This window comes from Carcharodon carcharias, chromosome 13, assembly GCF_017639515.1.
Source record: "Carcharodon carcharias isolate sCarCar2 chromosome 13, sCarCar2.pri, whole genome shotgun sequence".
In the NCBI taxonomy this organism is placed as follows: domain Eukaryota; kingdom Metazoa; phylum Chordata; class Chondrichthyes; order Lamniformes; family Lamnidae; genus Carcharodon; species Carcharodon carcharias.
Window position 1 is genome coordinate 16974833 of NC_054479.1, and position 16637 is coordinate 16991469.

At 45.1% G+C, this 16637-nt stretch overlaps 1 protein-coding gene across 1 annotated transcript in view; it reads right to left on the bottom strand.

Annotated features, from left to right (window-relative positions):
• Positions 1-16637, bottom strand: part of acacb (acetyl-CoA carboxylase beta) — a 126210-nt gene that overhangs the window by 104025 nt on the left and 5548 nt on the right. The window contains exon 2 of the mRNA XM_041202590.1: positions 49-178. Coding sequence (XP_041058524.1) covers positions 49-178 — 130 coding nt within the window. The remainder of the gene's footprint in view (positions 1-48; positions 179-16637) is intronic.

Below are 16637 nucleotides of genomic sequence, written 5' to 3' on the forward strand. Positions count from 1 at the left end.
ATAATTCTGTTTCATGAACTACGCACTACATGCCAAAGTAGCGTATACCTTTTCAATAACCTGACTCCCACCAAACCGAATGACAAACTCAGTCGGGGAGGCGACGGTGAAGTCCCGATGCAGCTCCACCCTTTGCTCCTCCCTGCCCTTCTTCATGTGCAAACCTGACATGTTAGGTCTGGAACATAAAAAAAAACATACAAGATGTAGTCATTGAAAGTCTCCTTCTTTCTCCTTTCTGCCCCCAGCAGAACTAATGGACTGTAAATTCTCATTAATCAAGAGTTGGTTGCTCTTCATTAAGACAACAGCATCCTCCATGCCAACCTCAAAAACTCAGGAAAAAACTAGCAGACAGCTTCAATAAAAACAGACATGGTTCCAGAAAAGGTTAACAACCCAAAATACAGCATGTATCTGAGAAAGATTCCTGAGTAAAAGGCTTATGAGCAAGACTACTGATACATTCAGAGTTTTATAGTGCTTTGTGATCACTTTCCATAATTTGGTTTGCTTCCCTTTGAAAACTGAAACCCACTGGCCTCATACGTGTCATACAGAAAGAGGTGTTAACATATAGGCCAGAATTTTATGTTCGGTGTGCGGGCACACGCCCGACACGCATGAGCATAATATGATGGGCAATGACATCGGGCGTGCGTCCCGACCTCATTGCGCACTTCTGCAATAATTTGTTCAGTGGGCACGCGTCAGAGTCGGCTGCACACCCGCCGATAATTGAAAGGCCTATTAAGGCCATTAACGAGCTAATCAACTTGAAATTTAGGCTGCCCATCCAACCTAAGGGTTGGCGGACAGGCGAAAAGGCCAAGCAGCCTTTACATTTTTTAGGAAACCTCATCCACGAGCTGGATGAGGGTTCCTAAAGCTAATACAAATTAAATAAACCGTTTATTTTGAAATTAAAAACATGTCCCATCTCACGTGACACAGTCACATGAGGAGGCATGTTTCATTAAATTTTTATTGCATTTAGAAATTTTTTTAAGAAGTGCTTCAATCTCCCTGAGGCAGCTCCTGCGTACCAGGCCCAGCTCTCCCTCCTCCCCCTGCCCGTTCAGGTGGCGCTCAATGCTGCCGCTTGCAACACACGCAGGGCAGGCCTTAATTGGTCTGCCTGCATGAAATTGCGGTGTGGAGTTGATCGCGGGCAGCAGTCGGCTTCCCGTCCGCCCCCACTGAGCCCGTCTGACAAGGGAAAAATTCTGGCCATAAATTACATTGAGACATGAACTGGTCATGATTCGGCTGCTCACACACTCATATCAACAGTTGCAATATATAAGCAGGGAGTTTGATTAGACACCTCGCCACAAGTAAAACAGCAAGAATAGGATGTCTGGGTAAAAAGTAGACCGTTGATATTTATGCAACCAACACACTCTGTTAAACTTTGCACTCTTAGGCTAAACTAGGTTAAATGGGCACCAATAAAAGGTAGGTACTGATATAAATTGATGTAATCTATTGTGTAATATACTTTTAACAAGAATGTTATAATGGAAGCTCATATGATCTTTGTATCCAATGGCAGTGTAACAAGGGCTACCTTAGTAGTCAGTAAGAATAGTCTAGAGTTAGAGACAGGGTTTGAGATGTAAGCACACAAGTGTTCTGCTGAGTTCCTTTGTAAATAAATAGAATGTGTTCTACATAAGAACTGTCTGCAGACCTACTCTGTCTATAGTACCAACTTGGTCATCCCAAAACACGCATTGCAGCCCGGATCCATTAGTCCAACTAAACTGAGGACCAGGACCCAACATAAGTATACTTACACCAAAACTCATTTTTAGTAACCTTAATTTTTTTTTTTACAAGATTCAGATTCAAGATATGATTTTTTTTTTTTTTAGGCACATTCCCTCCCAGTAATGAGCAATTTGTGGTCAACCAGTGTTGCACACAGGCATTCAAGCCCGAGAGCAGCATTCAGACTGAGCAAGGTAGGTGGAGTCAGGATTGGGACGGAGGTGACAGGGAAAGTAGATAGAGAGAAATAAGTGGTTAGGGAGGGGAAGGGAGGGGAGGAGAACAGAGGAGTTGGGGTGGCACCTCTTGAACCAAAATGCGTCTCATTGAGATGGAGGATTACAATGGGCCATGGTCCAATTTCTTCACAGTTATTGGGGAGGCAATTGCATTTGTGTGGGTGAGTGGGAGTGGGAGGAGAAAGAGAGGGTAGGTATTTGTCTCATTTTGCAGGGGGTTAGTGAGAGAATGAGGTCAGTGGCCCAGAGCAGGATTTCATCCATACGAACATAACAGTTAGGAGCAAGAGTAGGCCATTTGGCCCTTTGAGCCCGCTCTGTCATTCAATAAGATCATGGCTGATCTGACTGTAACCTCCTGTCTACTCCCGATAACCTTTCACCCCCTTGTTTATTAAGAATCTATCTACCTCCATCTTGAAAATATTCAAAGACTGTGCTTCCACTGCCTTTTGAGGAAAAGAGTTCCAAAGACTCACCACCCTCAGACAAAATTTCTTCTCATCTCTGCCCTAAATGGACAACCCCTTATTTTGAAGCAGTGACCCCTAGTTCTAGATTCTTCCACAAGAGGAAACATCCTTTCCACATCCAACCTGTCAAAACCCCTCAGGATCTAATATGTTTCAATCAAGTCGCCTCTTACTCCTCTAAACTCCAGTGGATACAAACCTAGCCTGTCCAACCTTTCCTCATAAGACAGCCTGCCCATTCCTGATGCTTGTTAAATAAACCTTCTCTGAACTGCTTCTAATGCATTCACACCTTTCCTTAAATAAAGAGGCCAATACTATACACAGTACTGTGTCCTATACCACTGAAGCATAACCTCCCTACTTTTATGTTCAAGTTTCCCTGCAATAAATGGTAACATTCTATTAGTTTTCCTAATTATTTGCTCTACCTGCATATTAGCCTTTTGTAATTCATACGCTAGTTCACCCAGAACCCTCTGAATCTTGGAGCTCTGCCATTTAAGTAATATGCTTCTTTTTATTCTTCCTGCCAAAATGGGTGCTTTCACATTTCCTGACATTATACTACATTTGCCAGATCTTTGCCCACTCACATAACCTATCCATGTCCATTTGTAGCCTCCTTTTGTACTCTTCACAACTTACTTTCCTACCTATGTTTGTATCATCAGCAAATTTAGCAACCATACCTTCTGTCCCTTCATCCAAGTCATTTATATAAATTGCAAGAAGTTGAGGTCCCAGCACTGACCCCTGTAGCACACCAATCGTTACATCTGCTAGCCAGAAAAAGACCTTTGCTGTGCAGAGGCCTGTGTGGATGAGCAGATGACCGAGTTCCAGGGGCAAGAGTTGGCGGGGGTGGGACGAAAGGGAGGAGGAAGGGATGTGTAGAGTTTCTTCTCAAATGGGCAGGGGGAAAGAGAGGAAGGGTTGGAAAAGGCCCGAGTTGTATGTCAGCTTCGGTTAGGGGGGATGGTGGGGGGTGGGGTCTGGGGGGTGTGGAGGGGAGGGTGGGTGGCAGGGTGGTGAGTGACTGGGTTGCTTCCCAGCCAGCAAGGTGGGGGGTCAAGGCAGAGAAACCAGAGTGGGTTATTTTGGGTCTATGGGAGAATTTGGAAAGGACCAGATCAGGGGCAAGAAGAGATGTTCCAAACCAGTTACTCAATAGGAGTATCAAGATCAATTCTAGTGCTTTATGAGTTTACAGGGTATTATCTTCTTACATTTCTGTAGCTGGATGAGAGACTACTTCAGTAGTCAGTATCATGTTCCATCTAATGTTGTCTATGGTTGCAAGTCAGCTTTTCTATTCCCCTTTCATTCTGATTGCATGATGATAGGAAAACAGTTGGTTGTGGGGCTGGCTGAAATTGCCACTTAATCCACTCATGGATAATAGGTTCACCTATTCTAGACTTGAGCAAACACACTGTGCATCTACAGCAAAGGTGACCCATGGAGGTGTATGGATGATGTCAGTCAGTTTCAAAATCAGGTGCTTTGCCAGCCCCCACACAAATGATGCAAAATTTCTTTTTATTCACTCACAGGATGTGGGTATCGCTGGCTAGGCCAGCATTTATTGCCCATCCCTAGTTGTCCTTGAGAAGGTAGTGGTGAGCTGCCTTCTTGAATCGCTGCAGTCCATGTGGTGTAGGTACACCCACAGTGCTGCTAGGAAGGGAGTTCCAGGATTTTGACCCAGTGACAGTGAAGCAATGGTGATATATTTCCAAGTCAAGATGGTGAGTGACATAGAGGGGAACTTCCTGGTGTATCTGCTGCTCTTGTCCTTCTAGATGGTAGTGGTCATGGATTTGGAAGGTGCTGCCTAAGGAGTCTTGGTGAATACCTGCAATGCATCTTGTAGATGGTGCATGCTGTTGCTACTGGCAGAGGTAGTGAATGTTTGTGGATTTGGTGCCAATCAAGTGGGCTGCTTTGTCCTGGACAGTGCCAAGCTCCTTGAGTGCTGTGGAAGCTGCACTGATTCAGGCAAGTGGGGAGCATTCCATCACACTCCTGACTTCTGCCTTGTAGTTGGTGGATAGGCTTTGGGGAGTCAGGTGGTGAGTTACTCGCAGCAGGATTCCTAACCTCTGACCTGCTCTTGTAGCCACCATACTTATATGGCTAGTCCAGTTCAGTTTCTGGTTAATGGTAACCCCAGGATGTTGATAGTGGGGGATTCAGTGATGTTAATGCCATTGAACGTCAAAGGGCAATGGTTAGGTTCCCTCTTGTTGGAGATGGTCATTGCCTGGCACTTGTGTGGCGTAAATTTTACTTGCCATGTCAGCCCAAGCCTGAATATTGTCCAGCACTTGGTACATTTGGACATGGACTGCTTCAGTATCTGAGGAGTCGCGAACGATGCCGGACATTGCACAAATCATCAGCGAACATCCCCACTTCTGACCTTAAGATGGAAGGAAGGTTATTGCTGAAGCAGCTGAAGAAGGTTGGGCCCAGGACACTACCCTGAGGAACTCTTGCGGTGATGTCCTGGAGCTGAGATTACTGACCTCCAACAACCACAACCATCTTCCTTTGTGCTAGGTATGACTCCAACCAGTGGAGAGTTTTCCCCCGATTCCCATTGACTCCAGTTTTGCTAGGGCTTCTTGATGCCACACTTGGTCAAGTGCAGCCTTGATGTCAAGGGCAGTCACTCTCACAAAACTTCTGGAGTTCAGCTCTTTTGTCCATGTTTGAACCAAGGCTGTAATGAGGTCAGGAGCTGAGGGGCCTTGGCGGAACCCAAACTGGGCATCAGTGAGTAGGTTATTGCTAAGCAAGTGCTGTTTGAAAGCACTGTTGATGACCCCTTCCATTACTTTACTGGTGATTGAGAGTATACTGATGGGGCGCTAATCAGCCAGGTTGTATTTGTCCTGATTTTTGTGTACAGGACATATCTGGTCAATTTTCCACATAGCCAGGTAGATGCCAGCATTGTAGCTGTATTGGAATAGATTGGCTAGGGGTGCTTCAAGGTTTGGAGCAGAAGTCTTCAGTACAATTCCCAAAATGTTGTCAGGTCCCATAGCCTTTGCACTATCCAGTGCCTTCAGCCGTTTCTTGATATCACATGGGGTGAATCGAATTAGCTGAAGACTGGCATCTGTGATGCTAGGGACCTCTGGAGGAGGATCATCCACTCAACACTTCGTTTGAAAATTGTAGCAAATACTTCAGCCTTATCTTTTGCACTGATGTGCTGGGCTCCCTCATCATTGAGGATGGGGATATTTGTGGAATCTCCGCCCCCAGCAACTTGTTTAATTGCCCACCACCATTCAATACTGGATGTGGCAGGGCTACAGAGTTTAGATCTGGAATTGCTTAGTTTTATCTATCACTTGCTGCTTATGCTGTTTGGCATGCAAACAGTCCTGTGTTGTAGCTTCACCAGATTGACACTTCATTTTTAGGTATGCCTGGTGCTGCTCCCGGCATGCCCCCCTGCACTCTTCATTGAACCAGGGTTGATCCCCTGGCTTGATGGTAATGGTAGAATGGTAGATATACCAGGACATGAGGTTACGGATTCTGTTCAAGTACAATTCTGCTGCTGCTGATGGCCCACAGCGCCTCATTGATGCCCAGTCTTGAGTTGTTATATCTGTTCAAAATCTATCCCACTTAGCACAGTGGTAGTGCCACACAACATGACGGAAGGTATCCTCAATGTGAAGGCAGGACTTCGTCTCCACAACGACTGTGTGGTGGTCACTCCTACTGATACTGTCATGGACAGGTTCATCCATGACAGGCAGATTGGTGAGGATGAGGTTAAGTATGTTTTTCCCTCTTGTTGGTTCTCTCACCACCTGCAGCAGACCTAGTCTAGCAGATATGTCCTTTAGGACTCAGCGAGCTTGGTCAGTAGTGGTGCTACTACTTGGTGATGGACATTGAAGTCCCCCACCCAGAGTACATTCTGCACCCTTGCCACCCTCAGTGCTTCCTCCAGGTGGTCTTCAACATGGAGGAACACTGTTTATTAGTTGAGAGAGGGCGGTGCATGGCAATCAGCAGGACGTTTCCTTGCCCATGTTTGACCTGATGCCAATGGACTTCATGGCATCCAGGGTCAATGTTGAGGACTCCCAGGGCAACTCCCAACAGACTGTATACCAATGTGCTTCCACCTCTGCTGGGTCTGTCCTGCCAGTGAGACAGGACATAACCAGGGATGGTGATGGTGATGTCTAGGACATTATCCGTAAGAAATGATTCCTTGAGGATGACTATGTCAGGCTGTTGGCTTGACTAGGCTGTGAGACTAGCTCTCCCAATTTTGGCACTAGCCCCCAGATGTTAATAAGGAGGGCTTTGCAGAGTCGACAGGACTGAGTTTGCCAATGTAATTTCCAGTGCCTAGGTTGATGCTGGGTGGTCCATCCAGTTTCATTCCTTTTTCAAGACTTTGTAGTGGTTTGATACAACTGAGTGGCTTCCTAGGCCATTTCAGAGGGCATTTAAGAATCAACCATATTGCTGTGGTCTAGAGCCAGATGTAGGCCAGACCAGCTAAGAACAGCAGATTTCCTTCCCTAAAGGGCATTAGTGAACCAGATGGGTTTTTACAATTGACAATGCTTTCATGGTCATCATTAGACTTTTTTAATTCCAGATTTTTATTGAATTCAAATTCCATCATTTGAATCCAGGTCCCCGGAACATTATCCTAGGTCTCTAGATTACTAGCCCAGTGACAACACCTCTACGCCATCACCTCCCCCTTATAGGGAATAGAAGAGCTGATGTCTTTTCTGCTGGGTGAGGGACAAACTTGAGAAATAAGAGAACAAACTTGTCATTTTAAAAATAATGCAGAGCTCAAAACTTACAATGTTCCAGTTAAAAAAAATTGCAATGAGCCTTAAAAGCAATAACACCAACAATTTGCATTTATAAAGCACCTTTAATGTAGAAAAATATCGCAAGGCACTTCACAAAGGCTTAATGGATATCAAGCCAAAGCAAAGAATAGGCGGGGTGACCAAAAGTTTGTTCAAAGAGGTGAGTTTTAAAGAGAATCTTGAAAGAGGAGATGGAGGAAGAGAACACCAGAGCACAGGGCCTAGATAACTGAAGGCACAGGTGACAACAGTGGGACAAAGAGAATGGGGATGTTCAAAAGACTAGAGTCAAAGAAACAGTATTCTGGGGAATTACAGAGTTGGAGGAAATAGGGAGAGATATAAATGAATATAAACACAGCAGTAAAAAATTTGATTGAAAACAATGGAGGACCAACCAATATAATTCAGCAAGGACAAGGCTGACCGGTGAACAGGATTTGGTGTGGGAGAAAATACATGCAGCAAAGTTTTGTATGAGCTACAATTTACAGAGTGTGGAGAATGGGAGGATGGCTATAGGAGAACACCGAAATAGTGGAGATGGAAGTGATAATAAGAGGCGTGAATGAGACAGGCTAAGGCAGGGGCACCAACAGTGCTGACCTGCAACTATACATCTAAAAGCACCTGAAAATTCCACAACACCTCTTTTTTATCCACTTGCAGCAGTGGGTCACACCAATAAAGCATGTCACTGGACAATACTCACCCAAGCAAGACACCTTGCAGAAATCCTTTTTTACAGTTTGCTGTGTACAAGTACTTCTCCACTCCTAAGGTAAGCAGTAAGGGTGTTTTTAAACAGAGCTCCATATAAAAGTCTTTTTAACTGAACCAGTAAGGAGTATAAGATGCCAGTTGCAATTACAATCTTCCTTATCATAAAATGTAGGTCCAAAGTCTCCTATACCTGAAGATATGCAGTATTAAATATTGAAAGGCTATTCCGTTCAGCAAGATCAATCACACATTGTGTCTATTATATATAGGATTTTAGTGTAAAATAGCGAAGGGCTGATCTAATTGTCTTAGAGCACCTTCACAATCAGAAAGTAAATCCATGTAGGTGTTGCAAACCCATTAGTAAATTGCACCAATTCACTTCTAGCTAGCTTGGAACAAAGAGCTAAAAATTCCTCAACCAGTCAGATTCTTTGAACTAACAGATCTTTGCCTTAGAATACACTCCCAAAACTATGTTAATGTGTGTAGAATTATAATAATTTCCAGGGTGTTGGCAGTGACTAATTTTGTCATTTGACCCATTCCAGATTAAAATCTATGCTGAAGACTTGCCAAATGTATTGTTTTTCAGTTACTCAACTTTTGCTTTGCCACCTGAGCTTACTTTTCTGTCTAATTTATGGCTCCTCCCCTACACCTTTGAGAAAGAGTGTGGAGAAAGACATCTCGGGCAGAAGCTTCAATTTCCATTGGAGGCGCAAGGGCTGGAAAACTGGTGGAGAGCAGTGTGATGGTTTGCCAGGTTAGTTCCACCACTGGCCAGAGGGTGATGGGAGATGTAGCTACCCTCCCACAAGCAGCGGGTAGCCCATTAAGTCAATTAAGGCTAATGTTCTGAGGCCAGGTGGAGTTTTCCAATCAGCTAGTGGGTCCCACACAGCAGGTGAAACATGGAGGCAGTCTTGCAGCGGACTGGGGTCCAGTGCTCCAGCAGTGTTTTAAAGTCCTTTGTAACTGACATACCAAGATAGTTATGCTGCAGCCACACTGTTGAGGGGAACCGCCTCCACAATAATGGTCTGGTAGCTGTGGCCTGAAATCCATGAACTCTCTACATTTATTGCAGATGATGGAGGACGGGATGAAAGTTGGCATGGCAGTTTGTACAAGATTTGGCACACTACATTCTCTTCCTGCTGGTAAACTTGTTGGAATGTGGAACTTGAACGGTACAGATATCCCGTTTTGCGAAAGGATAAAAATGATACCTCTAGAATTGATACAGGAAAAATAATTATTCCTTTAATGGACAACAATAATTTTGCACCAGAGAAAGGGAACAAATCTCCTTGCATTCCAGCCAACAATCATCAACTGCTCCAGCACTATATCAATATTAGAAAGCTACAAATGTTGATTGTGGTTTACTGATTAGCACAAGGGCACTGCTAGAAATTAAAGGACAATAAAATTAGAGGGGTTAAAATATCAGCAGCAGCACTGTAATTCTTTAGATAGAGCAGACACAGAGTCAAAGTAATTTATGGCACGGAAGGAGGCCATTCCACCCATCAAGTCCATGCCAGTTCTTAAACTAGTTGGTTCTGCTCCGTCTGTATAGCTCTGCAAGTTTATTTCCTTCAAATGCCCGTCCAATTTCCTTTTGAAATCATTGATTGTCTCTGCTGCCATCACCCTCGTTGGCAGAGTGTTTCAGGTCATTACCACTTGCGTGTAAAGAAGTTCTTCCTCACAATATCGCTTGACCAAAGCTTTGCATCCACGTCCCCTAGTCCTTCCACCATAATGGGAACAGTGTTACCACACCTACCTTATCTAAACCTGTCATAATCTAGCACACCTCTATCAAATCTCCCTTCAATGTCCTTTGCTCCAAAGAAAACAAACCCAAATTCTGAAACTAACCTTGTAGCTAAAATTCCCCATCCCTGGAATCATTTTGCTAAATCTCCCCTGCATCTTTTAAGGATTCACACATCCTTTCTAAAGTGTGGCAACCAGAACTGAATGCAATGCTCTAGTTATAACTAAACAGTTTCATGAAGGTTCAGCATAACTTCTCTGATTTTTGTACTCAACACCTCTATTTGTGAATCCCAAGATCCCATATACAAGAGGCACTGCAATTCAGTCAATGGACAGGAGAAATAAAACAAATTTATTCAGGACTACTTGGACTTCCATTTTATTATGAAAATGGTAGAAACCTCTTTCCAGATGCTATGCTTTGCCTTGTGTCTCTCTGGTGCTCTGGTAGACTTCAATATTCAGAGATCTGAAAGAGATCTGGTCAGGACTAAAAGACAGAATACACTGAAGACAGGATTAAAGCTGAAGCAAAATCCATCATTCATTTTTTGTTGTTCTCGGGATGTGGGTGATGCTAGCAAAGCTGCATTTATTGCCTGTTCCTAACTGGCATGAGGTGGTGGTGGACTTTCTCCTTGAATTGTCATCCTTGCAGTGACAGTGGTCTCTTAGGGAATTTCAGGTTTTGACCCAAAAGTCATGAAGGAACAGCAGCTTTTACTCAAGGCAGGATGGCATGTGTGAAGGTGGGTGTCATTATTTTAATATGGCAGTATTCTGTAAAGAAGGGGTGTGTGTGTGTGTGTGTGTGTGTGTGTGTGTGTGTGTGTGTGTGTGTGTGTGTGTGTGTGTGTGTGTCCATGATTAATTCAACTGGGGGAAGGTTAGTAAAGATAGCTTGTCTGTGGGAACTGAGAGATGAAAGGTAAAGGTGCTAGATGCATGCATTTGTAATAAGAGGTTCTGGTGAAGCTAGAATTACAAGTAAATATGTTTGGTTATAAAATTTTCATTAGCTGATAGGTAGGGACTTGACTTTTCAATTGTTAAATTTCAAAGGAGAGTTTAGAAGTGAAAAGGGACTTTTACAATTTACATAGGTTTCATAAATAAAGAAGCGAAGGTTATTAAATTTTATTTGACCCAAAAGTGGAGGCAACAGGAAAACATGGAAGATTTTTATATTTTGGCAAGTTGAGTTCAAAGCGATGCTTAGGACAATGGAATCCAAGATGAAAGGGGAAAAGGATATTTAAGGAAAATGTTGAGCCAAGTTATGTGGCTGTATGGGATGAGATGTCCTGAGACCAGATCTGTGTTGGGAAAAGGCGTGAAAGTTGTCAATTTGAACCAGCCATCGAGTTTGCAAGCCAAAGAAGTCTTTGTTTTCAGAAAGCAGCTGGTTTCTGAACTTTCTGGGATTTCCAAAGCAGAGCTGAAGACAGTTAGAAGTCGTGTGGTATACTTTTACTAAAGTGACAGCAGTTTTTGACTTGGGTAATATTACCGGATTTTTATAGTCGAAAATCTAACAGGGAACTGTTGCCAAGTAGTTTACTTGTGTGTTCTGACCAAGTGGATTTTTTGAGGATGTTTCTAAAAGTGTTTTAACTGTGTAACTTCAATCTTGTGTGCTTAAGTGTTTTTCCTTCTTGTTAATAAACCTTATAACCTTAAAATCCTAACAGTGTTACTGGGGATCTATGCTTCTGGGATCAGTAGTTCTTTCCCGTATTTTCAAAATACAAAAAAAAGGTTATGATCAGTAAGACAAGTTTCTCTCTGGGATTTGGCTTGCTCAACAAATAGCATTTTGTCACACATGTCACTTGGAGGAGAAATTGTAGGCAATGTCATTCTTATGATTTTGTTGCTCTTGGTGATAAAAGGCCAAGAGGGAGGAAGGTGCTGTCCAAATAAACTTGGTGAGTTGGTACTATGCATCCTAGGATATTGCATACTGCAGCCACTATGCTGGGCAGTGCAGAGGGAAGATATTCAGTTCAGTGCCAGGGGTGCTGATTAAGCAGACTGCTGCATCCTGGTGTTGAGCTTCCCGAGTGCTGGTGCAGCTGCACCCAGGCAAGCAAATGGTGAGTATTCCATTACACTCCTGTCTTGAGCCTTCTAACTGGTGGGGAATCATTGGAGAGTCAAGGTGCAACCTGAATTCTAGCATATGTCCAATACTTATAGTCAAAATTGATAAGGCTAATCTTGTTAATTTTCTGGAACAGATTAGGACTGAATAGAATGCCGAGGTTGCTAAGAGTTGAACCTGAGACAGTGGATCAGCATGGGGCTGATATGAGTGACAAAGGAACACAGTTTGTGGAAGAAGCCAAAAACAATGGATTAGGGTTTCCCAATATTTAATAAGAAAAAATTGCAGCTTCCTCAGGCCACCTGATACCAGAGAAGCAGGGTGACAACAAAAAGATTGTGGAGGGTTTGAGAGGTGGTGGTTAGAGTTTGGTGTTGCCAGTGTACATGCAGAACATGCTGTCATGTCTTCAGATTATGTTGCCAAGGTGTAGTACAGTACAAGATGCACTGCAGCAACTTGCCAAGGCTCCTTCAATATTACTTTCTAAACCAGTGACCTCTACCATCTGGAAGACCAAAGGCAGAGATGCATGAGAACATCACTACCTGCAAGTTCCCCTCCAAGTCCCGCATCATTTTGACTTAGAAATATATTGCCATTCCTTCACTGTCAATGGATCAAAATCCTGGAATTCCAATCCTAAAAAGCACTGTGGATGTACCTATACACCTGGACTGCATCAGTTCAAGAAAGCAGTTCACCAGCACTTTCTTAAGGACAATTATGAATGGGCAATAAATGCTGGCATTTCCAAATGTGCTCACGTTCCATGAACAAATTTTTGAAAACACTACGGAATGGAAGCCTATGAACAAGACTACCCAGCTCAAGCTTCGATTGGCTTAGTCACAGATTTGTTCCTAGGCATGAGCATATAAGCAAATCTAATGTGATACAATGTTAATCCAAAGCCCTATCCTGATCTATTGGTTCAAGTTAGTTCATTAATGAAGTAATGGAGAAAGGTGAAGATAGTAGTGCAGTTCATGTTGTGGACATGGACTTTCAAAAGACATTTGACCAAGTAATAGATTGTTGGCAAAATTGAAACCCATGGGATTAAAGGGACAGTGGCTGCATAAGTACAAAACAGTCTAAGGGATAGGAGTAGAGAGTAGCAGTGAACAGTGTTTTCCAGGCTGGATGCAAGTTGGAGGAACTGCTCTTTTTAATATGTTTAATGACCTGGACTTGGTATGCAGGACATAATTTCAAAGTTTGCAGATGGCATGGAACTCAGACATGTTATAAACAGCAGTAACATAGCAACAGGCTTCCGGACTCAAATAAAAAGATAAGTGCTGGTAAAACTCAGCAGGTCTGGCAGCATCTGTGAAAAGAAAAACAGAGTTATTGACCTGAATTTCACACTCACTGGGTGCGTGTGATCGGTGGGCAGTGTCCGCTTCCGCTGGCGAATGTTGGAACGACGCGATTTCACACTGGCTGGCCAATTAAGGGCCAGCCCAAGCAGCGCCCTGAAGGCTGCCTGCTGGGCATGGCAGATGGGATGCCCCATGAATCTCAGATGACTGCCTGCGCGCTTTAGTGGAGGCAGTCAGTGCCCGGTGTGAAATACTCATGCTGCTGGATGGCAAGAGAAGGCTGCACCACCAGACGAAGGCGACCTGGACGGAGGTGGCTGCCCAGGTGAGTGGGCATGATATAGTGCACCCCACATGGATCCAGTGCCGGAAATGGTTCAATGATGGTTATGGGGATAAGGCAGGGGAGTGGGAATAAATGGAATGCTCTTTCAGAAAGCCAGTGCTGACTCGATGGGTTGAATAGCCTCCTTCTGCACTGTAAAGATGCTGTGATGCTGTGATGATCTTTTGCAGTCTGCAGAGCGAGGACCAACTTGACATGGAACTGAGTATAGATGTCTTGGAGGGTGGCCGTAAGTTGCTGCGCTCAGAGGTGTGAAATGCATAGTGCCAGATGACACATATTTCTGTGCCTATCAAGGATGGGAGATGTTGCCGCTCACTTTGTGTGTATAGAAGGGTGAGGAGTGCCCATCTGACAGGCAATTCAAGCTGGCTATCCAGGGCAGGGGGAGGGTTGTCAGGCTGGAATGGTGTTGCAGGTAGAGGATGGGCTAATGAATGCACTTGCTTACGTTCAGGAGAAGAGATGCCATAAAGCGCTGGAGAGCTTATGAACGGATGCTGGGGTGCCCAACATCCTGATCCTGTCCAGGTTTGAGATGAATGCCCTGGACAAGATATGCGAATGAGGAGCAAGGCCCTCTGGTCTCGGAGAGGCAGAGGTCTTGGAGAGGTAGGGGTCTCAGAGGACTGGAAGAGCACAGAGTGCAGATAAGAGACTGGGGGAGTGTGCAAGAAGGGCAGGGTAGTGGCAGGGTTTCTAATGGGAAGTTCAAATCCAGAGTACCCATCGCTTGGCCACTCACAGTGCCTCAGTGAGGCATGTGTCTGCTTTGGCAAGCAACCGTCATGCTTGCAGACACTTAACGATGATGTTCTTAACTGACATATTCTGTTTCTCCCTCAGAAGTGCCATCCTCACAATGTGCGGCTGACCCTGAGGACCCTTCCCCCCCCTTGACACCTGAGGAAAAACTGCTGAGCGATGCACCCGCATTACATCCACTCTCTGCACTAATCACCAGAACAGATACAGGCACCTCGAGTGCTATAGCGTGTCGGCTTCATTTGGAGTGCACTGTGGTGAGGACACATCATACTTGCGTGAGGAGCTGGCGGAGGCAGAGAGCGCCCAGGACGCCAGCAGTCGGAGGACTGCTGGAGTCCAGGGCCATGCCGAGTCCGAGGCAGATGATGAACCTCTAGAGTCGTCCATCAGGTGGCAAATGCTGGATGACCAGCAGGATGCGGGGGAAGATCTGGCAGAGATTCCTTAGGGTCTGCATACCATGGTCTCTGTCATGGAGGAGTCCACGTGGAGCTTGAGCACTGCATTGACCTGAGCACTGAGTACACAGCCTACTTCGTTAAGAGAGTGGTGACTCTCATGAGAGGTAGCTCCAGGAAAAAAAAATCAGCATTCCTGGGGTCGCATTAGGACCAGCAAGCCCTCACACAAGACGGTGATCTCAGGAGGTCACTGCCAGTGTGAGAGATGGATTAGGCATTTAGTCTTTCTGCTAGGTGCCCGTCCATCAATGGTGAGCAGGAAGGTCCAGATATACCTCATGCTGGCGGGCAAGCAGTCTGTCATCTCTGTGGGCTCCTCTCACAGCACAGCACAGCACAGCTCCTCTGCCCCTTTGCAAGTGACTGTGGCATCTTCTGAGGTCGCGACAACTAAGGAGTGCCCAACCATGTCGCTGACCGCACTGTCCCAGGTGGAGACTACTTAGGCCCCACTGGCCAGCAGGACGACACAACATCATAGTCAGCAACCTGCCTCCAATGCTGCTGGGGAGGCACAAAGACGTAGCACTCCCAAGTGTAAGTTTAAGGCACCGTGAGCACAGGATGGGGTTTTCACAAGTGACATGCATTCACTTCATCAGTGCTATGTATTGTTTTTGTGCAACTTTGGCAACCATATTATGTTTTGTTGCTTGTTTGCAACTTTGGTAAAGCTATGAAGCAAGATTTTGTTTCAATGCCCTGAATGTCCCTCATGTTTTCCATAGGTCCAGGCCTTATGACAGACAGCAGAGGCAGCAAACCTTACTAAAGCGGTTATGAGGTGACATTGGGGGTCATGGCATTGCCTCCTCAGAGGCGGTGCCCTTGCACTGAGGTGGAAGCCAATGCCCGACGTCATCATGCACAATTTAACAGTCTTCCAGTTTGGCCGAGCGCCCGAAACTTTGGATTCGAACCATCAACTCTGTTTCTCTCTCTGGTTTTTCCAGCACTTTCTGTTTTTATTTTAGATTTCCAGCATCCACAGTATTTTGCTTTTATTTCAGGATATAGCCTGACTGGTGAAATGGGGCAAAGACGTGGCAGATGAAATTTAACACAGAGAAGCATAAAGTGACTCATTTTGTTGGAAGAATGAAAAAGGGGCAGTACAAACTAAATTTTTTTTAAGTCGTTCATGGGATGCGCGCACCAGCATTTATTATTCACCCCTAATTGCCATTGAGGTGGTGGGGGTGAGCTGCCTTCTTGAACCGCTGCAGTCCATGTGGTGTAGGTACACCCACAGTGCTGTTAGGGAGGGAATTCCAGGATTTTGACCCAGCGACAGTGAAGGAACGACGATATATTTCCCAGTCAGGATGGTGAATGACTTGGAGGGGATCTTCCAGGTGGTGGTGTTCCCATCTGTCTGTTGCCCTTGTCCTTCTAGATGGTAGTGGTCATGGGTTTGGAAGGATGCCACCACCAAACACATCTTCCCTTCACACCCACCCCCCGGCAGCATTCCGTAGGGATCGCTCCCTCTGGGACACCCTGGTCCACTCCTCCATCACCCCCTACTCCTCAACCCCCACCTATGGCACCACCCCATGCCCACGCAAAAGATGCAACACCTGCCCCTTCACTTCCTCTCTCTTCACTGTCCAAGGGCCCAAACACTCCTTTCAAGTGAAGCAGCATTTCACCTGCATTTCCCCCAACTTAGTCTACTGCATTCGTTGCTCCCAATGTGGTCTCCTCTACATTGGAGAGACCAAACGTAAACTGGGCGACCGCTTTGCAGAACA